Here is a 24,530-nt window from a genome sequence, read left to right as displayed (position 1 = left end):
GCTTAACCCACTGAGTCCCCCAGGCGCCCCAACAAGTAAAATCTTAACAAAAAAAAAAAAAAAAAAAAAAAGGCAAAGGGACTTACTTTCAACCTTTGGTTATTTTGGAATTAGGGTAACCACAACTGGCTAGTAATTTTAGTATTCTGCTAAATAGAGCATTTACATAATAGCATCTTTGGTACAGTGCCTGTTTAAATGGGTACTGAATACTTATGTGTTACCAAAACAAAACACAAATCAGGAGGCTCTACAAAATAGCTTAGAAAAACAAGTTTTCTATTTATTTAAAAATAAGTTTGTAGTTACTACATTGCAGGGACAGGAATTCTTACACATACATTCTAGTTTGTATAAAAGGATTCAAAGAATTATGCATCAAAACTAACATAGAAAGTGTCCACATAACAGTAAAGAAAGGTCCAATCAATATGTACAAAAAGAAAGGGCACTGCTATTCTGGTGTGAGACTGCCGTTTATAACATGATACTCCAGGTTTCTGGAAGGAAAAAAACAAAAACCTCAATAAAGCTAAATAATTTGTCTTTAAACTCTGTGTTACTTATTACATACAACAGATTTGCTTGCGTTTAACATTGTTTCCTGTACAAAATAAGTATAATTTTAATTTGAAAATGTGTCAGTTTCAACTTTAACCCTCTAGGTCAGTTACTTTTAAAAAATTGAGCTACATTCTACACGTCTAAATATCGTGTGACAGGATTTAAGTTTTCTAAAAGATCTTTAATAAAGACCTCATCTTCTTGCAGTTTTAATATGGTCCAAAAATGTAACTTTGTATTTTGCCTCAATTTATAGTTTACCATTGTGATTAATCAACACACACAATCTTAAAAGTAATGAGCACGTGTGTGCCTCTCTGCATCGTATCATGTGTACTATGTATCATCTCAAACCTATTCTCTTAGCTCCTTAAATGTAGAAACTCATAGCCACCCACTATTACGTATTTGGTTTGTGCCATATAAAGGTTAATTTCCTGATGATTTTATCTGCATTAAAAAAGTATTTCAACACAGAGCTATCAAAACTAAAAATAATATATATTTTTATACATCAATGTTTTCTAATTGTTTAACTGCAGTGTGTACAAGATTTATCTCTGGAGCGTCAAAAGTGGTACTTACAGTCTTCTGACTCAATTTGACCTCTTCTTGGTTACTGTATATTGTACAAAAACATCATTTGTAGTCCTTAGCTCAGTATAATTAAGAACATAAGTAGTTTCTTAGTAAATGTAATATTTAGTTCAAATCACTTGGAAATTTTGGGAACCAAGGGTAAGTGCAAGGAGGAAAGTTAAGGAAAAGGTGTATTTTTTCAAATTTTAATAGGAAAATAAATTCTCACCTAAATATAACTAAACCACATCACAACCTGTTATTTAAAAAATACTTTCTTAGTAGGGGGGTAATTCACAGAACATAAAAGTACTTCCTCTTTAATGATTTTTAAAATCATGTATTTCCTGCATATAAGGAGAATGCTTATAGCCCTTTAAACACTCAAGTATCTTGGTCCTTTCAACCTACTTAAAAACAAATTTCAGGTGAACAAAAACTTTCAGAATAACATTTGTTTTCATTAAATAGAAAACAAAATCAAAATTGCTTCCAGTTGACATGTGAGAGATACATAGATATGCATGGATAAAATGGAATGCTAGAATACTATTAACTAGAGGAACTAATTTGTAAGTCAGATTTTTAAAACATGTAATATCACATAAGCAAAAATGTCATTTGAATACATTTGTTAAAATGTCTCATTAATATACTACACTGCAGATAAGGGGCATTACTATAGATGTTAACATAATGCTGCATGAGGATCTTTTTGCAGACCAGTCTATCTTATACAATTCACTTCCAAGTGATACTAAATTCAGCCAAACTCATATCTCAGATGTGACATGATGAAGCTCACAAAATTATTCTACACAGTTATTCTAATTAAATTTAAGGGGGAAGATACCTTCATAATAGTTGTAACAAATAGTCTTCAAATTTGTGGTGAAGTTGTGCCAATAAAAACAATGCAAACAAGACCAACATTCTTTAGTACATAAATTTATGCAGAAAACAGTCTAATGACATAATAGCAGAGTGCAAAGGAAAAATTTTAAGAAGGTATATATCTGTGGCCCAGAGTTGTGAGGCTGTAATTAAACTGAACGTTTAAACTGTGATTTGCAACATTTTATAACTTTTTAAGATATGATTCAGACTGGAGGCTGTTGGAGGGGAAGGGAAAGAGTATTAGTTAGGTACTTAAAAATATATAAATTGATATATATTTTCCATGTATTCTGAAACTTTCAATAAACTTGAGGTTTTTATTGCTCACCTAAGACAACTGTCAACATTTCCTTTTGGCCTACAAAGAGTACATACATGGTGTCACTGTCTCAAAGAGGGTATTTTTCCAGTATTTTTGATATTTGGTCAAACAGAACAAAAATATGATGATGACTTTAAACCACTCAATTCAACTTTTGTAATGTATAGAAGCTAAATTGTAAAAATATAAAATCTAAATATATCTGGTATTACTAATACATTTTTAAGTGTTTCAATTACAAAGAATCTGAATCCAAGTCATTTTGCTTTACTAAGAAACCAGTGTCTAATGATGTCCAAATATGGTCATAAATATACAGTGTCTTTAGAACAGGAATAGTACATTTACTTGTTGCAGGTAAGATGGTAAATACGCATTTCTTTGCTCAAGAGTTAGAACTAATCCATACATCATACTAGAGGTATATTCCACTCTAAGACTGTACGCTCTTCTTCTGTACACACCTTAAAACTGTACACATAATTACAAAAATGGATTTATAGTCTATTTTTTTCCAACACAATGCAGATAACATCAGGAAATTACATGTTTCAAATAGATTGCCTTCAAAAGCAACACATTACTTTAATGACTTAAATCTCAAACATACACATTATTCTCAATAATGGTGTAACTGAAAGACTCATTTTACTATACAACCAAGCCATCCATTTCTGCATTATGAAGAGTTTAACTACTGAATTTTAATTATATAGTTAAATATATTTGTTAGAAAAAAATAAATATACAAAAACCTGAAAAATTTGAAATTATTTGTCAACTGCAAAATCACAGCAATCCAGTTAAGATCTGGAAAATGGTTTACTTAATTTCACAGGAGGATTTCTGTACAAATTTAGTTACAAATGATCTAAAAAGCCCAAATGTATCACTTTCCATTGTTCTTCAATACAATTAAATGACGGCTAACATTTCTCCCTATCAGAAATAAGTAAAGAAATAAAATTATGTAATGTATTTTGCCAAGTTTCAATTAAAGACTTTATTTTTCTACATAAGGGTCATGCTGATACATATTTTCCCATCCTCACTTTTTAAAAATGTAGTATCTGAAAATTTTGGTTACATTTTTGTACCATACCAGTCCTCAGAAAATACTACATTCTTTAAACTTTTTAAAAAATGGACAATAATTTTTAAACAATAGAAATGGTATTTATGTTGGTTTTTAAGGTATAAAATAACTAACTGTACCATAAACAAATAAATAACTGCTTTCCTTTTCCATAGCAGTACATATAGCAATACATTCTCCTAAGTCATATAGTTATCATTTACAATAGACAACTTAATTTTACTAATGATGCAAAAAATAATAGAATACAAGGCACAATCATTAAATGGAATTTTTCTTTAGGGTGTATATTGACATACCAGCGTGATAAGGATACCATAAAAAGTGCAGAAAAAACACAATGTGCAATGAGACCACTGTATAAAACATGATTGCATAAAAAGTGATTTGGCCTATTTTAACCTTTAATAATTGAAAATAACCAATCTTCCCCTTAAAATTAAACTATAAAGTATGACATTTTAAAATTATTTTTATTCTACCACTATCTAAAAAATCCTGAAAAAAGAATTTATACCTGGGTAATAGTATATAAGTATGTGTTTGTATATATATTTAATTATACCCATTTATCAATATATACACATACACACACAGACACATTTCTTTGTAAGTCATTTTAGCCTATTAGATATGTCTAAAGTTTAGAAATGACATTAATCCAGATCAACAAGTAAACATCAAATCCCATACCTTTTTCCTGTATTTTCCTTGAATCCTTTAACCACTTAAACATCTTCTCTAAAACATCTCTGTCAAAGGACCCACCAGTGCATTATTTTCTACTATTAAGTACCAAAAAAAGATACATCTCAGCATAACTCTTTTTAATAACGTGCTCTTTAGAATAATATATAGCCTTTCCAATATTGAAAAGTGTATGCTGTCCTGACAGTCAAAAACAGGCTTTCCACTGCACTGATTCTCAGTCTTTGGCACAATAAACAGAGATTGAGTGATTGATATAAGAATCAAGGTCTGAAAAATTAGACAGTCAAATGTTTTCCAATGTGGATATGTTTCCTTTTCATCAGTACATTTTCTCTTACGTTTGGCAGAAATGGAATACAGCAAAAGCCTTGTCTAGATTCTTTGTAGATGAACATCCTATAATTAAAATTAAACTTTTTAGGGCATCAAATGGTGGGAATTTTATATTTATCTTTAGAGGAAACACACTTCTTAATTTACTGCTACTCTGGTAACATCTGTCTTCCTAGGGGCACGACTTCTGTATCAATAGAAATGTACCTGGCTTGGTCAAAAATAATTCATTTTAACATGAAATGCTCTATCACTAGGAATATTATGCTCCTTAAGAGTGTAGCAGAACTGTCTTTTCCAGAAATAAACTGGGAATTCATTATAGGTCCTCAATTTCTTTTGTTTCAAACAGTGAATGAAATGAATGTTGAAATGCATAACCTATCTAAGGGCAATAAATAGCAAACATTTAAAATATATATGTATATATTTATATATATATATTCATTTAAAGAAGTGAAGTGTCTTGTAAGTTTGTTTGTTTTTTTGCAAATCAAATCATAACATTCCCTAATCCACCATAGCAGCAAGGAAGCAGAAGCCTTAGTTCTACATATTCCTTAACTGTACCTGCTTTATGATTTTGAAGTAAAATATTTTGGTACAAGTTACCAACCAATTAAATTAGCTTTTGCTTTTTCAGTCAACTTTCGGACTCGTCCTCTACTAGAAGTTCCAAAAGTCAAAGAGGTGTCTTCGAACAACAGCTGCCTTTGCTCCTCTTCAGAATCATCCTCATTATAGAAAGCTGTCCTTCGACCTTGATTTCTAGTTCTCATGTGGGGTTCAGAGCCTTTAAGTTCCTCAAACTCTTCTTCCTCATCCATAGGATCATCTGTCTTTTTTCTGTTACTTCTCCTTAGCATTTTAACACTTGTAGGAACTATGAGATCTGAATCTAGTTTCTGGGTCTTCATCTTCCTTTTCGGTTTTCTGCCTCCACGACTTTTTTTCTGTAGCAAATCCTCCTTTACAGTATTAGTTTCAGAAAGAAAACTGCATGTAGAAGAGGGAACCACTTCATCTCTGATTGAATGCACACTATTTTGCTCTGAATTTTCTGGCTTTGCATACTGTAGCTTTTTGGGTTTTCTACCCCTTTTCTTGTGTATAACTTCACCACTGCTGGTATTAACTTCTACCTTAGGCTTCCTTCCAGGTCCTCTCTTCACAAGTTTGGATGGCTGCCCTCCATGGCCATTTACTTGAATGCTTCCTGGTACGAGAGCATTGTTCTTACAATCTGCTAAAAAGGAACGACAGCACACTTAATATATGGAATTGCTTTTTTTATTTGACCCTCAAACTAGTCATTAAGGACACTGCTATACTTATGTAGCTACATAATTCTGATTTCTGTTTTTACTAAAATGAGAAAAAGAGCCAATAAAAGGCTAATAGTTTAATGATACTATTTTCTACTTAAAACTCACAGAGGAGGAAAAGATCCTCAAGGAAATAATTAATGACCTCACGTGAGGGAAATGAAACTCAGAATAAATAAACTGTTAATACTGTAAATTATGACTGGGCTGGGATAAGCCAAGATTTCTTACTCCACTATTACCTTTACTACATGTTGTAATATAAAAGCATTGTTTCCATTGCACAAAATGACCCTATAAACTTGTATGGAGCTTAGCAACCACAAAGAACCTTACTGTTCACCGCATTAAAAAGTTTTCTGTATTCCTACCTTTAAGCACCTCAATTATGGAAATGATCTTAGTATAAAATCTATGACATTTTAACTTGGTAATCTGAATACGTATGAAGATCATCCCCTTCTACTTAGCTCTAATCACTTTTTCCTACTAGGGATGGAATAAAAAGGGACTATCAAGAGTGGAATGATTCATTCCCTTTTTGGATGTGATCATCACACCCTCTCTAGGATCACAGAAGAGTTTACAGTCTATTTCCTTATGTTCTCAGAAGTAAAAAGGACCTCCTCTCCTATCACACAAGAGGTTTCAGAGTACATCTAGTAGAATAATTTACATCAGTTATTCTCCAAAAACTACCAATACCTTTGATATTCTTCATCTATCCTAACTACAAGAGTAGAAATAAGTTACTCCTGGTCATGAACTATGTTCTCAAAATTGTTTAAAAAGGATGAAATAAACAACTAAACAGCACTTTTCTTCACAGGCTCTTTGAAATGGTCCTATATCCTTATGTAACTGAATCGCAAACAATTGATTTATTATCATAAGCAGTACTCACTCCATGTATCAATCAAATCTATTATGTATGCCACCATTATAATTGTAACAAACTTCTTGATAAAGGTCATTAGGCTTATAAAAAAATGCAAAATTCTAGAGATCATGAACAGCCATTCTGTATTTTTTAAAAAAAATTGCTATTACCCCATCAGGTGAAGGAAAAAGGTGGTAAACACGTATTTCCACTAACTTTTTCCTTCAAAGTTCTGAGAGTTTTTTGTTTAGTTGTGATGGGTGATCTGCAATGCAATATTCTAGAGGAAATTCATAAAAAGATGAAAACAGCTTCTAAAGAGAATGTTTCTTCATAATAGGTATTGTATTTTGTCATAGGTTTGAATTATCCTTCATAAATATCAAGAAAAAAATCAAGTCACAAGAGGTCATGGAGCCAAAGGCAGAGGGAAAAGGCAAAGCCCTCATTTTCCTGATCCAGAGTACAAATGACTTTCTTTAGTGGTTTTCCGGCATAATGAAGGAAAGGGGAACAGGGAGAAGTGTGTGTGTGTGTGTGTGAGAGAGAGAGAGAGAGAGAGAAAATAAATTAAGCATTTTCTAAGACAATTATACTTAACCTGTCTGAGGATTCTATATATCTTGTTTTACATTAAGACTACTGACAAGGAATCTAAATATCCAGTCCATGTACGCACTATAGAAATTCTATAGGTGGCTTCAAGGACTCCATGAACTTCTTGAAATGGTCTGAATTTTGTGTGAATACAAAATTTTGCATTTCCTGGAGGAAAGAACTACAGGTTTCATCAACATTACAAAGCAATACATAAACAAAAAGTTTAAGAACAAATGCAGCTCTCTTTATGTGGATCTGTGCTGTTCGAGAAGGTAGTTACTAACCATGTAGCTACTGAGCACTTGAAATAACAGCTATGCAACTAAGAAACTGAATTTTTAATTACATTGAAATGTGAATACTGAAGCATTGTACATTTTGAAATACTGATCACATGTTGAAATAATATTTTGGATATAATGGAGTAAATAATTAAAATTGGTAACTTCCACCTGTTATTATTGCATGTAGTAGTTACTAGAAAACTTGAACCATGTGTATGTCATGGTTTATATTATATTTCTACTTGACAGCACTGCCTCTTGATTCTAATAGGTAATTCAGGTATCAATAGTTATTATTGTACTGGTAACTCTTGTATATTTGTGATACTCGAAACTTATAAATCAAATTGGACCTCACTATCATAATGCTAGAACCAATTCACTATACACATTTGATTTCTGTAAGGCTCAAAGTGACAGAATCAAAGCCAATATATTGTACAAAACTTTTAATTCAGTTCAGAAAGGAAGCAAATATAAAAATATAAAAAACTCATATATACAAAATCATTTGCTTCTTTATCAGTACATGTGTTGCCCAATCGAGCACACTTGCTTCTTAATTCAAACACTTATTGTCCATTATTACACTAAGTATAGGTGATTAGGAAAAGTAATTAAACACAGAAGTTCAGATTCTACTGGATACAGACATATATAAAGAATATTCTACGACAAAAAGCAATGAATAGGGTATTCTGGGAACATAAAAGATGAAATGCTTGATTTGGTCTAAAGAACCCAAGAAGAAGCTTCCTGGAATAGATGCAATTACAAAGTGAGACTTGAAAGGGAATAGGAAACCACTAAATTGGGAGAAAAAAAAAAGACATTCAAATAAGGAAGAAAAGGACAATGAAAATTCAGGGACTTCCAAGTTATAGGATAGCTGGCACATAAAAAGGAGAAAGAAAGTAAAGAAAGCTGGTATGTTAGGCAGCAGCCAAGTAAAGAAGAGTCTTATATAATAGGTAAAAACATTAACTCCATGTATGATTTGAAAGCAGGAAAGGATCTGAAGTGGGTGCATGTGTATGGGCTACAACATGTGCTAGGGATAAATGATCAGAAGGATCACTTTCACACAATATGGAAGACAGACTGGTTAAGGAAGAGATGAGAATCAAGACAGTGAGACCATTTAGGAAACTAGGACAACAGTCCAGGTGAGAAATTATGTAGGCCTGAATTAAGAACATAGAAATGAGAGGAGTAATGGATTTTACAGATATTAAGGAACCAGAAATAATAAGAACCAATGACTGTGAAGTAGGTCTGGAGGAGAAGGCCAGATGACTCCCTGATTTGACATTTGGGTAGGGGGTAGGTCCCAAGGCCATTAATCAAAAAGAGAACATTTCAGTAGAAAAATTAAATTTTGAGAGGTTTCCGAGGAGAACATTGAGGGGGAAATTGTTTAGGCATACTCTGGAAGTCATGATACAAAATGCTTATTCTTAAGCTGCTTCCTCCCAACTAGCCATCATTGTTTTAACATGTCACAGAATGTGTTCAATCAGTTATGTTCGCCATTTTTCAAACATGAGGTCTTTATAATGCAAATCTGCAGATGACAGAATCTGGAAGCTTAACTCTAAAGGATTAAAAGTTGTATGAGAGAATAGAGGTTTGGCTGTAGACAACCCTGATGAGTTACTATTTAGTGAAGGGCAGTGTGCTGAATTTTGTGATGTAAAAACTTAAGTTTTCTAGAAAAGTAAAGACTGTTACATTGGGTTAATTAAATCCAATTTGATTTAAACTTCTTGAATACACTTTTTTTAAAAAAAGATTTTATTTATTTATTTGAAAGCAAGAGACAGAGAAAGATCATGAGCAGTGGGGAGGGGTAGAGAGCAGCAGCAGACTCCCCACTGAGCAGGAAGCCCAATGCAAGACTCAATCCCAGGACCCTGGCATCATGATTCGAGCCAAAGGCAGATGATCAACCGACTGAGCCAGATGCCCTTGAATACACTGTCTAAAATGTTGTAATAATAAAGTCAGAAACGATTTAATTCACATCACTAAAAGCGTTTGATTCTAGAATTTGTTTTTATTTCCATATAGCAAGTTTTTTATGGCTTTTAAAGTTTAATGACAATACAGTTTGCTTTGGGCACAAAGCTGTAAATCAAGAGATGTCTCACTGAATGTATCAACTAGTACAGAACGTGTGACTTTTTTCTTTTTTTAATTTTATTTATTCATTTGACAGACAGAGATCACAAGTAGGCAGAGAGGCAGGCAGAGAGAGGAGGAAGCATGCTCTCCACTGAGCAGAGTCCAATGCGGGGCTCGATCCCAGGACCCTGGGATCATGACCTGAGCTGAAGGCAGAGGCTTTAACCCACTGAGCCACCCAGGTGCCCCAGAATGTGTGACTTTTAAATGGGCAACCTAATAAGTGGATATAAGTGCTACCTCTGATAAAAAGCATCATTTTTAAGAAGTATCTATTATATATCTTGGAAGATAATAACACCTTACCTTGCTCAATGACAGGTGAGGACTTTGTAAGAGTGGATGTTTTAGAGAGTACAGATGATTTCACTTTACGTTTGACTGGCTTTTCCTTTTCCACGTTTTCTTTCACAGAACTATTTCTAGTGCCATGACTGATACTGGATTGACCAGGGCTTGAAAGAGTATTCAAGGTTTTGGAATGTTTCACAGAATTCTCTAGAACTAAAATACACACACACACACAAGATTAAAAGCTAGGAGTTATTTAACCTGAAAACAAGCAAGGAAGTTGGGATTACTTCTAACCTGAATTGCCTGAATTAGCCAAAAGGATAAAACCTATGAGTTGCCTAATGCTTCCTTAAGAAATTAACTTTCAAACAGGAAAATACATAAATACATAAATAAATACAGGAATACATAAATAAACTCTTAACAGTTCACACCTTCTTGACACTGTCCAGTCACTTCAAGATCATGAAGGCAAGCCTTGGCAAATTGTTACCAAGTCTGGGTACCAGGATATAAATTCAGGCAGTCCGGATCAGAATTGCCATTTTTAAGCATTATTCTACACTGACACCCCTAAACCTCAATTTTTTCTTACTAAAAACAAAAACAAACCATAAAGAGAGCAAAACTAACACTGTCTGTTGGAATTTACTAAAACCCAGTATATCTCATTTGGCAAAATAAAAGCTTAAATTAAAAAATTACATATTCTTCAATTTAGAAACTGTAACTGATTCTTACTTGTTTTCCCTGGTACTGCAGATGTATTAGCTTTTGAAATTAAAGTCTTTGCTGCTGAAGAAGTAGATGGTTGCTCAGTGGTAACTGGATCTACAACCAGTCGATTACTTCTGGTTCGAACTACAGAACTGGATTCTGTTTTACCATTTATCTGAGTGGCATTATGCCGTGGTGGTATTGTTCGTGTAGGTGTAGAAAATGGAGAGGTAGAGATATCTGACTTTAGCTGGGGCTTTAATGTCCTTTTTTTCCTTTCAGGGCTGTAAATAAAATAATATCATTAGTTATTCTTATAGGTTCAAGTACATGAATAAAATAGTTTTATGCTGTTGGATTCAATATTTGTACTATTATGAAATATGTTAAAATATGAGATTTGTAGTGGATTTCATATGATTGTGAGCCTTTGAAAGTGAATATTTAGTGAAGGATTGCCATAAATGCTACAGTTATATGACAGAAAGCATGATGCCATCACTATCCTAAAAATGCTGTTTTACTGTACAGATTTAGCAGTTTGAATTTAAGCACTTACACTAGTATAGCTTTAGTTAAAAGATTAAAAATCCTCCACATCTTAGGAACTTGCATGTCAAATATATCATTCTGCAATATAGGGAATAGTAAAGGAAGTATTAAAAAAACACCGAGTTCTATCATTTAGATGACAAAGATATAGATCAGTTGATGCTTTTTAAAATAAATTAAATACCTTGATGCAGCACTACTGGAAACAGAGCTGCTTCTATTTCTTTTCTTCCTCCTTTTGGTTATTGTATTTCTTTTGTGAAAACGAAGAGCAGATTTATAATCTGATAAAACTGAACTAATGTGTTCTTCAAAGAAAGCAGACAGGCGCAAACTCATGCTGTAAATCTGTAGTAAGAAAAAAACGTGTTTAAACATTCCTCAAAGGAAAATGCTTGTTCAGTAAATATTACCATATAACTTGAGAAAAAGTTTTAACAATTTAAACATTACTTTTTCCCAATCTCTTTGGATGAAGAGCAAAACTAAAGCATTTTTACAATTACTATTTTTATATATAGATTAGAAATATTCCAAGATTTTAGATCTTTTCTTTTTTTAAAGATTTTATTTTTAAGTAATCTCAACAACCAACACAGGGCTCAAATTTACAACTCCGAGACCAACAGTTGCATGCTCTACCAACTGAGACAGCCAGGCACCTCTCAACATTACAGGTTCTTAAAGAAAAGCCCTAGTATCAATACACATGGCTCATGCAGACAAAATTCCTGTGAACTCTATCACACTGAAACTATCCCTGAGGTTCTGAACCTGTTTTCCATTGTTACGTAGGATTAGCATCTATTCTTTTTCATTTCACTTCCTTATATCTCCTTATATCTTCATATCACTTCCTTATATCTTCCCTTCCCTTGTGATGTCTTGTCAGCCCAAAGAGAGATAAATGATACTTATAACTTTACTCAATTTTAGAAATCATTCCAAATATGCCTTTCCATTAATGCAAAAAACAGCTGGAAAAGTTAAGCCCACATAACCTTAATATATACCAGGACAATATGTATGTTATATGTGTTAAGAAAAGCATTCCATTCCTAGGGGCGCCTGGGTGGCTCAGTGGGTTAAAGCCTCTGCCTTCAGATCAGGTCATGATTCCAGGGTCCTGGGATCAAGCCCCGCATCGGGCTCCCTGCTGAGCAGGGAGCCTGCTTCCCCCTCTCTGTCTCTGCCTGCCTCTCTGCCTACTTGTGATCTCTGTCAAATAAATAAACAAAATCTTAAAAAAAAAAAAAGAAAAGCATTCCTAAACATTAATGACATCACTGTTATTCTATAGAAAAACAGAAATAGAAAGATGTGAATTCCTTTTTCCGATAGGATACTATTAAGAACATAATAAAAAAAAACAACACCAAAAATAGAAAGTCAATCTAGCTCTAAATTTTAATTAAAGTAACATTTAATTACTTAGCCTACTTTTTACTGATTTCATTTAATGTAAACATAAATAAAAAACAATTCAATTATATACCCTTGATCTTTTGCTTGGTGTATAGGCCTTTGAATTGCTAAAAATAAGTCTGACATCTTTACATAATTCCATTGGTGACTCATAATTCCCAGCCTCTAAAGTTTCTCTAACAGTAGCAAAATCCATTGGCGTGTCAATGATGTCTCTGTAGTCCTAAGAGAAGAAAAACAGATGGTATTATTAACATTACTACCACAAACTATTACTACTCAGTACACGGATTCACATATAATTTCCGTGGTAAGTACAAGTCCTGGAACTTTTAATAATCCCTTATTTTCCTCATTAAGGCTCCTTTTTTCTAATAGTTTCTATTTTTTCATGCCCTTTCCCTTTTTTCTTATCATTAACGGTGCTATTTTCTTACATTATATATTTATCTCTCTGGCATCCATTCATCATAGGGCTAATTACATTAATTATATCTTCTTATTTTCTGTATTCCTGATGCTCTGATCTTTTGGGCTCCTTACAGACCTGAGGAGAGACTGTCCTTCCCAGGGCCAACCAATCCTTAAGACAGCAAAAAGCTGCACTGAGAACACATCTTTCATATGTAAACCAACCATCTCCTTATCTAATTCCAACACACCAAGCCAGAATTTCCTCTGCTTTGAATTGTCCTAAGGTTCAGTTACCAGACAATTAGAGACCACCCCTCTGCCCCAAAGTCCATTGGAATTAAACTAGCCAGTCCTAAAGTGTTTACCCTCTGTCTTGACTCTCTCATAGAAATAGAGTGCAATAAAGGCTCTGGCTTAAGCATCTCCCTTACTCCTGTTTTCTGCCACTGGACCAAAACCTGCTGTTTCCTTTGTGGCTCCGACATTCAATGGCAACATCTCTGGGACTTGCACGCACAATAAATTTCCTTTTAAGCCCCATAATCATTTCCTCCTGTGGCAATGTTGACTGTACCATATAATACCATTTCTAACATGTACATTCTTAGAACAAATGGGTATTGCATTTTGTCAAATGCTTTTTCAAATGCATTAATTGATATGATCATGTAATTTCTCTCTTTTAATATGAGGAATTACACTGACTGATTTTTGAATATTGAATGAACCTTACATCCCTGGATAAAAACCCCATTTTATGGATTTTCTCTATTGTTTTTCTGTTTTCAGTTTCATTCAATTTTGCTTTTTATATTTCCCATCTGCTCACTGTAGGTTAGTTTTTATTTTTATTTTTCTAGGTTCTTGATGAGAAAGCATGGGTTACTGATTTGAGACTTCTCTTCTGATGTACTATTTAGTGATATAAATTTCCCTGCATTGTTTTAGCTTCACCCCACAAATTTTGATGTTGTATTTTCATTTATTAGTTCAATGTGTTTTATTTCCCATAAGACTTCTTTGATCTCAAAGATTATTTGGAGGCATATTTATTTATCAATTAAGTGATCAGAGATTTTCCTGTTACTTTTATTTTTGGTTTGATTTCACTGTGGCTGGAAAACACACTATATGATTTCAGTTACATTTGTCATTTTATTGTTTTCTGTTTGTTTTGCTGTTTATTTTTTTCCCCAATCTTCCCGTGGGTTACTTGAACAGATTCCATTTGATTCATGCATTATGTTTATGACTGTTTAACTCTCTGGTATAATTTTTTTAAGTCGTTGCTCAGGTATTTACAATATATACAAAATTATTAAAATACACTGGTGTCACACAAAAAAATTAAATTCAAAAATGAATTAAAGAACTAAATGTGAGACCTGATACCATAAAAATCCTAGAAAAGAACATAGGTAGTAATCTCTTTGCTATCAGCCATAACAATTTTTTTCTAGATATCTTCTGAGGCAAGAGAAACAAATGCAAAAATAAACAATTGGGACTACATCAAAATAAAAAGCTTCTGCACAGTGAAGTAAACAAGAGACAAAAGTAAAGGCAACCTGTGGAATGGGAGAAGGTCTTTGCAAATAACATCCCATAAAGGGTTAGTATCCAAAACATACAAAGAATTTATAAAACTCAACATCTTCAAAACAAGTAATCTGTGGGGGGCCTGGGTGGCTTAGTGGGTTAAGCCTCTGTCTTCGGCTCAGGTCATGATCTCAGTGTCCTGGGATCGAGCCCCACATTGGGCTCTCTGCTCAGCGGGGAGCCTGCTTCCCCCCCACCCCCCCGCCTGCCTCTCTGCCTACTTGTGATCTCTGTCTGTCAAATAAATAAATAAAATCTTTAAAAAACAAAACAAAACAACAAAAAAGAAAAACAAGTAATCTGATTAAAAATGGTAAGAAGGCATGAGCAGACATTTCTCTAAAGACATACAGATGGCCAAGAGATACATGAAAAGATGCTCATCATCACTTACCATCAGGGAAATGCAAATCAAAACATTATTGTACTGAGATATCACCTCACACCTGTCCGAACGGCAACGACACAATAAACAACAGGTGTTGGCAAGGATGTGGAGAAAAAGGGACATTCATACACTGTTGGTGGGAATGCAAACTGGTACAGGCACAGGAGAAAACAGTATGGAGGTTCCTCAAAAAATTAAAAATAGAACTACCCTATGATCTCACAATTTCATTACTGGGTATTTAATGAAAGAATACAAGAAAACTAATTAAAAAGGATACATGAACCCGTATGTTTATAGCAGCATTACTGAAGAATGGATAAATAAGATGTGATACACACACACACACACACAATGGACTATTACTCATCCATTAAAAAGAATGAAATCTTTCCATCTGCAATGACACGAATGGAGCTAGAGAGTATAATGTTAAGCAAAATAAATCAGAGAAAGACAAATACTACAGGATTTCACTCATGCACAGAATTTCAGAAACAAAACAAACAAGCAATGGGGAAAAAATGAGAGAAAGAGAGAGACTAAGTAAGAAATAGACTTTTAATTATAGAGAACTAATGGTTACTAAAAGGGACTAAAGACTGCACTTGTCATGATGAGCACAGGGTGGTGTATGAAAGTGTTGAATCACTACACTTGCACACTTGAAACTAACATCACAGTGTATGTTAACTGGAATGAAAATAAAAACTTAAAAGATAGTGAAATAGAAAAGAACAACATATCCGAAATGTAAACTGTGATTTCAGATTTTCCTGTGAAATGAAATCATATAAACGGCTTTAAAAAAAGTATGTATCTGAAACCTTGACTTTTTTTTTTAAAGATTTTATTTATTTATTTGTCAGAGAGAGAGAGAGAGAGAGAATGAGAGAAGAGCGTGCACAAGCATGAGGAGTTGCAGGCAGAGAGAAGCAGGTTCCCCGATGGGGAACTTGATCTCAAGACCCTGGGATCATGACCTGAGACAAAGGCAGATGCTTAACCAACTGAGCCACCCAGGTGTCCCTGAAACTCTTGACTCTTAAGATAGCTGTGTGTGGTGGGTGAGGGGTAAGTTAAAGAAGTTATGAAATTGCTTTATGCAATGGTAACATCATCTGAACAGTGTCTAACCTCTCTAAACTCTTAAGGGTAAGTAACAACTTTGACACAAACTATAATTACTTGGATATTAAATATTAAATATATTTATGTAAAACATTTCATTTTTCTTGATTTGTATCATGGATTTCCATTAGTCAGTATAGTATATGGTAACCACTCAATACACCTCTGTTGAATAAATGAATGGAATAGAATATTTAGCATGCTAATTTGCATAAAAATTTAATTTTTAAAATCTTGCTTTAAATATTTGATTGAATTCAATACAAAAGCTGAAGTATGAAGAATATGACTGCTTTAAGTATTCTGCTAGAGTTAGGCTGACAGTTAAGAGCTAATTCTGAAATATAAAAAGTGATAAATCCAGTTTTCTCCTTGATAACAGTAATAAAAAAAGTAAATGGTCCTGGGGCACCTGGGTTGCTCAGTGTTAAGGTTAAGCCTCTGCCTTCGGCTCAGGTCATGATCCCAGGGTCCTGGGATCGAGCCCACATTGGGCTCTCTGCTCAGCGGGGAGCCTGCTTCCCCCTCTCTCTCTATCTGCCTCTCTACTTGTGATCTTTGTCTGCCAAATAGATTAATAAAATCTTTAAAAAAAAAAAAAGAAAAGTAAATAGTCCTAAGTCTTCACACAACCCTCCACCAAAGGGTACTGTGATCAAATTAGAATTTTTTGTTACTTCTGCGTATCTGCTAATACTTTTGGCTGGTGGAAGGAGAAGCTCTAAATACTGTTCTCATTATTTTAAATACTTATGAAAGACTACATTCTTATAAATTAGTTACTCTCTAGGAATATTGCATATAGCTCTGGTGCATGAGATATATAAAATATGGGCTCTTGTTCTCACTTTGTCAACAAACAGCTACGTATATTGGAGAGATGCTTATTGTGAGCCTCAGTTCAACATTAGTAAAATGGATACTGTACCAGTATCCAGAATTGGATATATAAAGCCACTCATATATAAACTTGTGTGACACACACACACACACACACACACACACACACACGTAGTAGATATTTGTATTCTGGAATTTTCCCAGAATGGAAGAGACAGATATAAGCTTTAATGTTTAGATTCTAGGACACCTAAGTATAATTATGCAGAATCATGGAAATAGGTCCCTCCCATATTTTTTGGATATTTTAATATTTTTCTTTTGTCCTCAGAGTTTTGCTTTTTGACTATTATTTTAGGAAAAATTTTTTCCATATATATATCCTGGTCAGGAGTCATGCTTTGTCAAATGTTTTTCCACCCTAGAAAATGTATACAGCCATTAACTCCTCAAATACTGCCCCTCTCCCATTCTGTCTATTCTCTTTCTCACGAATTTTTTTTTCTCACTTAATTTTTTTCATCTATCTACCACATCTCTCCTAATCTTTCCGAAAGCTTAATTTCAATGATTTTACATTTCATTTTCAGAAATTGTATTTAGTTTAAATTTTTAAAAATACCTACACCTCACTTCTTTCCCCACTCAAGTAAGGTCTTTTTTGTCTTATGCTTCTAATCTCTCCATTTTATCTCTTAAACCAAAATAACAAATCCAAATTTAATTGGCAGCATTTCATTCCTCTTTCTCGGTGGTACACTAAGTAAGTCACTGGTATTTTAGATTTGATGAAGTATATAGTATTTCAGAAATACCCTTAAATACTCTAAAACCAATTCTTTGTGGAGTCTTAGTTTAAGGTTCTTTCTGTTTTAAATACCATACTACTTGACTTAGGTGCTCCATAAAACCAAATACATGACAACATGTATTTAATAATGAAGAGATAAATGATAATCATGAGAAATAACAACTTAAATGGCTAATTGTTATGTATGAGCTATATAGCAAATTGACAGGTAAGGAAAATATTTCCAAAAATACTTACTGGATATTCAAGGAGATCTACTGGCTGGCGGAAAGGCTCAGAATCTTCACACTGAAATATGAGATTTAACAATTCTTGACATTGTTTCTTCCATGCTTGAATATCGTAAGATTGAGCTCTGTTACGTAATCTTCTTCTAGGCTGATGGTCCTAAAATGAAAATGTTCAAATATAATAATAAAGTAACATTTATACAGTAAAATTTGTATTTTTAATGCAGTCTCCTATAATTAGGCAATATAGTTAATTTAAATAATAGAAAATATCATTCACCTAGTTCTGAAAACCATGTATTTTGTGATAGAAACTTATCTGAAGTAACACTTAATCTGTCTTTAAAAATACTGTAAGTTAAACAAAAACACTTTTAAAACATTTTAATTCATATAAAGCACTCCTGCTAAAACGAAAAGTATCTTACCTTTCTTTTTCGGGTAGAAGTTCCTGGCACATCAGCATCTTTCTCTTCTTCCTTTGAAGTAAGGATGTATCATTTTCATTAAACATTCTAGACTTCATTATAGTCTTTAGAGTTCTTTAGAGTTCATACAGTATCACAGCTGTTTATATGCCGATTATTATCTTTATAGTTTGGAAAATCCACAATGTATATGCTGGAACATTTTAGGGATTCATTTGAAATTCCCCCCACAATGTTTTAAAAACTGTAACAAGAAAATTCTGGACCACTTTTTTGAAACTATAGCATTAGCCAAAACTAATTTTCATAATAGCATTTATCTGAAAAATACTCTGTGTAAATTTTTTATATATAAAAAAGACCAACATAGTCTGAATGATGAAATATGAAATATGAAATACCTCAGAGTCAGACAAAACTTTCTTCTTCATTGAATTGTACAGTGGAATTAGGTTGTAACAAGTCTGATCCCTAAACAACAAAGCAATGTTAGTATACAAGATTAGAGTTGTATGATTTTTTTTTTCCTTTAAATCTGTTAACAAAACCAGATATTAAAATAAAGTTTGAAGCTAAAGGCTTTCTTCATTGGTTGACTTCAAAAACTCTATACCCACTCACCTACCCCCGTCCCTCCACCCTATGTGGAGCTTCCAATGTGGTCTATTTCATTACATGAAACCCAATTCCCACCTCTCCAGTCTTTGTTCAGATCACTGCTGTATGGGGACACCTTCTTCCATTCCTCAGCATTCCCTTCCTTTCCTCAGGGAAAGCGTAATTACATATCCTATCTTCTAATTGCTTTTCATTCTTAAATGTTTAGTCATTCCCTAAAATTTTGTTTTTTTAGTCATCTTCCCTTGTCATTACAGCTTTTGCCCTGATAATCTTATGTATCTGTAGTTTATCTGTGTAAATGAATTCTAAGTTCCTATAATCTGTTGGACTCTTCTGAGATTCCTACCATCATCTAAAATTTCACATGTCTAAACCTTATTTTCACTTCCCAGCCACTCTTCCCCTCCTATTTTCAATAGCATTACTATTCTTACAGTAATGCATGGGTCTTCACTATTCTTTCCCTTGCCTCCTTATTAACCCAATCACTGGCCAAGTTCTGCGATTCTACCTTCAAAATCTCTTGGCCTCTGCCTCTTTCTTATTTCCATAAATTAAACCCTCATCACCTCTTAGTTAGATGTAGCAACCAATCTGCTATTTATGCTTTTTGTCTCTTCTCTATGAGTTAAGATTAGAAATGTATTCAAGGATCTCCATGATCTGACTCAAATTCGTGATTTACTGCTGCTCTTGTACTCTCTACCTGATTTTAAATTACTTAATTCCCTTAGTAACCCTTTACTTTCCTACCTCATGCCACTTCTTAACCCTAGAATGCCTTTCCTGTCATCTAATTTCTCCTGTCTCTCAATATCTACCTTGTCCATAAAAACCTAACACACTTCTCCCCTGTACCTAAAACTCCACTGTCATAAGCTAGAAGTGATCCTCATTTAAACTTTCACATAGACTCCCTTGTTAGTTTTTCCTTAAAATTTCTTAAAAAATTTATCTATGAAATTATACTGAGGGTAAATATACATTTCTCTCTCAAGTATCTCTCATTATCACCTGATTATATAACCTATTGCTTGAAATTTGGCAAAATAACTCAATTAAAAAATAGAATAATCAAAATTGCAAGATATACCTAGCATTTGAAAATTACTGTCAGCTAAAAGTGTATAAACATTTGTTATGTACCTCTAAGAAATGCCAGGGATTTTTAGATATATACAATATAAATGCTTTAAATACTAATCTAATAAGGTATTTCAAAATAACATTTGAAAGGAATACATTTTTATAAACTATTCCAAATATAAAAATATTTCATCTAAATTATTTCACTAAAGTGTGAATTTATATATCATGCGATTTTATTAATTCCTGTCTCTTTGGAAAAAGAAACATACATATAATTCAAAATTATATATTCTTTATAATTAAATATTATAAGCCATTATAATTAAGTTATATAAACAATCTTCCAAGGATCACTAATTCTTAATTACCAATTTTAAGAGGGGGGCACAAGTATAATAAAAATAGCTTCCAAAAATTTAGAAGATAACAGGTTTCTTTAGAGAATTAAGGTAAGAGCGTAGGATATAACATTTATTGTACTAATTTCCTTTGGTGTTTTCTTACACTGAAATTACCTATATTCCTTATAAAAAACAAACCCCTAACACCACAAAATGGCACCCTATGATTATTCTGAGTAATGAGAATAAAGCTAGAGATGTTTTTTGAAGCACCTCAATAATCCCTGCATGTGAAAGTGACAGTTAACAGCAGGTGACTACTTAAACTTAAATTATAAAATATATTCTCTCTTTACTGGAAAAAATGATCCAATAAAAATAAACTTAATATGAACTCAAGAGTAGTACTTTATACCAAACAGGAGTCATTCCTCTGGTTTCAGTTTAGAAGGCTCAATTCATTCTACGGCTATATAAAATTCCTAAGGTAAAACATGAAAGTGTTGCTCCCTTAAATAGCTATAGTTATTATTCTTGGTATAAGATCAATGAATGAGGAAGTAAACCTGACTTTTAAGAAGAATCTTGAAAGTTAAATTTAGTTTCTGGTTGGACTACTTAAATACTTTTTTACAAATTTGTCAGGGGTAATATAATGTTAAGATGAGAAATTCTTAGATGGAAGACACTCATTTACTGTGAAAATTAAACATGTACACTTCTAAAACAGTTTCCTTAACTGTTAATTACAGACAGAGATATCTCCTACCTATAATTATTATTTGGCTTAGAAGAATTATTTTAGGTAAAACATTACATGTTCTATATATGCATAACCTCATTATTATTGTCCAACAGTTAGATTTAGAGAAGGATCCATTTTTTAAATGTTAACGGTAGAACACAACTGTAACACAACTTTCATGATGTTTAGACAGACATTATATGCTTTCTATTTTGAATGGAACTAGTTTACAGCACAGCATGTGACATATATATAAATAATCGCATTTTACATTTTTATATTTTACATCTTCAAATAGTGACAATTAAGTATGAAAAACAACTTACTTTATGAAATGTAGAAGAAGATCAGTCACAAACTTAGCAGATTTCACAATAGGGCTTCCAGGCTCATTAAATGTCCGTGTATTATGCTCTATGTATCGAACTTCCCACATTAGGGAAGAAACTCGCCTTAAACAAAACACAAGTCTTAACATTATTATATTTAAAAATATTTGTACACAATTTAAAACCAAGGCATTCTAACTTTTCAATTACAGTCTTACCCAATTACAAGACTCAAAACTTTAAAATTTAAGAAAATATATAACCTCAACTGTGTTAGGGGAAATAAAAGAAAAGCAACATTGTGTATTTGCAGGCAATGTCGCACCAGTTTAGACACACTAGATTATTGAGTGTCTTCTTTTCTTTCTGAATGTAAAGAAAAATCCAAAGATAACTTCTGGAATATCATCCAATATGCCGTCCAGTTCTACTTAAAATAACAAGGAAGAAAATACTCAGAAAATATTACTGATACTGATGTGTGAACAGAAATACAATTATATATAATTTTTAAAATATATACAATTACGGATAGAAGCATACACACAAGGTTTATGTATTCTAAAACAGAACCACAGGCATCTTCAGGGTACTTTACAGAACTGTAAAATAAGGTTTTAGATTAATGCCAAGCAGGGCAAACTGATTAGTAGTGGTTTAACAAGAGACAGAACCAGAAGTATCAGAGAGGAAACCATAAACTGCAAGAAATCTGAGGCCAATGAGTAAGGAAGAAATAAAAAAAGCTGGAACAGTGAAAAAGCACATGAAGGCATAATTTTATTAAATAAGAACATAATTTTGGTCTATTAATTAGGTTCAAAAATAGGCAGTTTCTAGTTTGTGGAAGGTTTGTGTTCTTAGGTTTTTCTTAGATTGGCTACTAAGCTAAGCTAATGCCCAAAAAGCCTGTTTAAGCTGTAATGTACCCTTATCATATAATATACCTTATCAGTTACCATGTTGAGCAGTATTTCTTCTATGAGTATATTTACAACAATAGTGGGAGATGTCAGAAGCTTATCTTTGTAGCTGTAGTCCAACAATTACTGTATATTAACAATTCTATCTCCCTTGAATGTAAAGAAATGTATTCTCCCCTATCTTGTTCCATCTCTCAAGCACTAAGTCCTATTACTAAGGCTTAGCAACTTAAGGGTCTAGGGAAAAGTAAGAATGTTGCTACAAATTTCTTCTCCATTTTAACCTAAACGTCTAACATGTGGTATCGAAAAAGATTTAAAGAAGTGTACTATGAAGGCAAGATGGCTGGGAGGCACATACAGTAATTTCCTCCTCATCTCTACGCTTCTGACAAATATTAATTTGCAAACCTAACCAAGATCAGAAAAATCTTTAGAAACTCAAATTTAACATCTTAGTTTTCTTTACCCAGTGATTCTCAATGATTCTGGTAAGTGATTCTACCTCATATTTGGCAATGTTAAAAGACATTTTTCTTTTTTACAACTAAGGGCTGCTATTGGCACCTCCATAGTAGAGGCAAGAATAGCCCCTCACAATGAAGACTTTTCTATCCCTAATTATCAGGAATGCTTTTGTTGAGAAACCCTGCTTTAGTAAGTTAAGAAACAATAAACAGTGTTTTCAGTGCAGGAACACAAAGTACCAAATCAGAATCATAATTTAAGTAAAAAAAAAACCACCAAAAGCACATTTTATATTAAAAATATAAGTACAAAATACTGGGGTGCCTGGGTGGCTCAGTTGGTTAAATGTCTGCTATCAGCTAAGGTCCTAATCCCAGGGTCCTGGGATCAAGCCCCACATTAGGGTCCCTGCCAAGTGGAGAGTCTGGTTCTCCTTCTCCCCCTGCTTGTGTTTTCTCTCTCTTTGTCAAATAAATAAAAATCTTAATAATAAAAAAAAAATACAAAATATAAATAAAAGTTTCCCTAAGTTAAAATGAATACTATAATGTAAAGAGCTGCAGTAATACAAAATTGGCCACAAAAAGAACTTTATAAAATGCAATTATTTAAATTAAAATGTTGTGGGGTGCCCGGGTGGCTCAGATGGTTAAGCATCTGACTCTAGATTTCAGCTTAGGTCATGATCTCAGGGTTGTTAAGACAGAGCCCCAAGACTCTTTCCCCTCCCCTACCCTCACCATTCCTGCTCTCTAATAAATAAATAAACCAACCAACCAACCAACCAACCAACCAACCAACCAACCAACCAAATGTTGTTAGTCTTCTAAGCAAAAGTCATGAAAACTGGAAGTATGACTTTTTTACGTGAAAGCTATAGGCTTAAATTCACTTTTCTGTAAAGACATTCCAGGCAATAAAACTACAATGCCTATCCAAGATTAGAACTCAATGTTTACTGAAATTGTTAACTAGACAATGCAAATGAACTGAAATTAGGTCTTTGTTAACTCCATTATTTCAAGCTAACCTACAACTATGAAAAATATCCTGAATTCTCAGCTTCAAGTATTTATAAGCTAAATATAAACAAAATAAGAAAAAAATATCCAACTTTTTAATATTGTTCTATGAAAAAAATCCATGAAAAAATATTTCAATGTGATGTCTAGAAGAAAACGAGATACTCTGGCTTGCTTTATAAATTATAGTATGAAGACAGCACCAACTCATATTAGCAACTAGACAAAACTATGCATCATGTTCCACATCTACAGACCAGGAGCATCAGCATCCCAGGGAATTTGTTAGAAATTCAAAACCCTCAGGTCCCACTAAAATTACTGAACCACAGACTGCATTTTTAAAATAAATAAATAAATAAATCCCCAGGTGATTTGTATGCACAGT

At 33.2% G+C, this 24,530-nt stretch overlaps 1 protein-coding gene across 3 annotated transcripts in view; it reads right to left on the bottom strand.

Moving 5' to 3' along the window:
- Positions 1 to 262: 262 nt before the first annotated feature.
- Positions 263 to 24,530, bottom strand: part of LOC123941429 (pleckstrin homology domain interacting protein) — a 133,258-nt gene continuing 108,990 nt past the window's right edge. For 2 of the 3 annotated variants that reach the window (XM_046004559.1, XM_046004560.1), the window contains exons 32-40: positions 21,727 to 21,852; positions 19,006 to 19,075; positions 18,605 to 18,655; positions 18,184 to 18,333; positions 12,834 to 12,986; positions 11,523 to 11,686; positions 10,811 to 11,070; positions 10,082 to 10,279; positions 263 to 5,748 (exon numbers count right to left, since the gene is read on the bottom strand). In XM_046004559.1, coding sequence (XP_045860515.1) covers positions 5,111 to 5,748; positions 10,082 to 10,279; positions 10,811 to 11,070; positions 11,523 to 11,686; positions 12,834 to 12,986; positions 18,184 to 18,333; positions 18,605 to 18,655; positions 19,006 to 19,075; positions 21,727 to 21,852 — 1,810 coding nt within the window. In that variant the 3' untranslated portion in view covers positions 263 to 5,110. The remainder of the gene's footprint in view (positions 5,749 to 10,081; positions 10,280 to 10,810; positions 11,071 to 11,522; positions 11,687 to 12,833; positions 12,987 to 18,183; positions 18,334 to 18,604; positions 18,656 to 19,005; positions 19,076 to 21,726; positions 21,853 to 24,530) is intronic. The other variant, XM_046004561.1, reaches the window with a different exon arrangement.

This window comes from Meles meles, chromosome 5, assembly GCF_922984935.1.
Source record: "Meles meles chromosome 5, mMelMel3.1 paternal haplotype, whole genome shotgun sequence".
NCBI lineage: Eukaryota > Metazoa > Chordata > Mammalia > Carnivora > Mustelidae > Meles > Meles meles.
The sequence above is the reverse complement of the archived record's forward strand: the minus strand, read 5'-3'. Positions and strand labels throughout refer to the sequence as shown.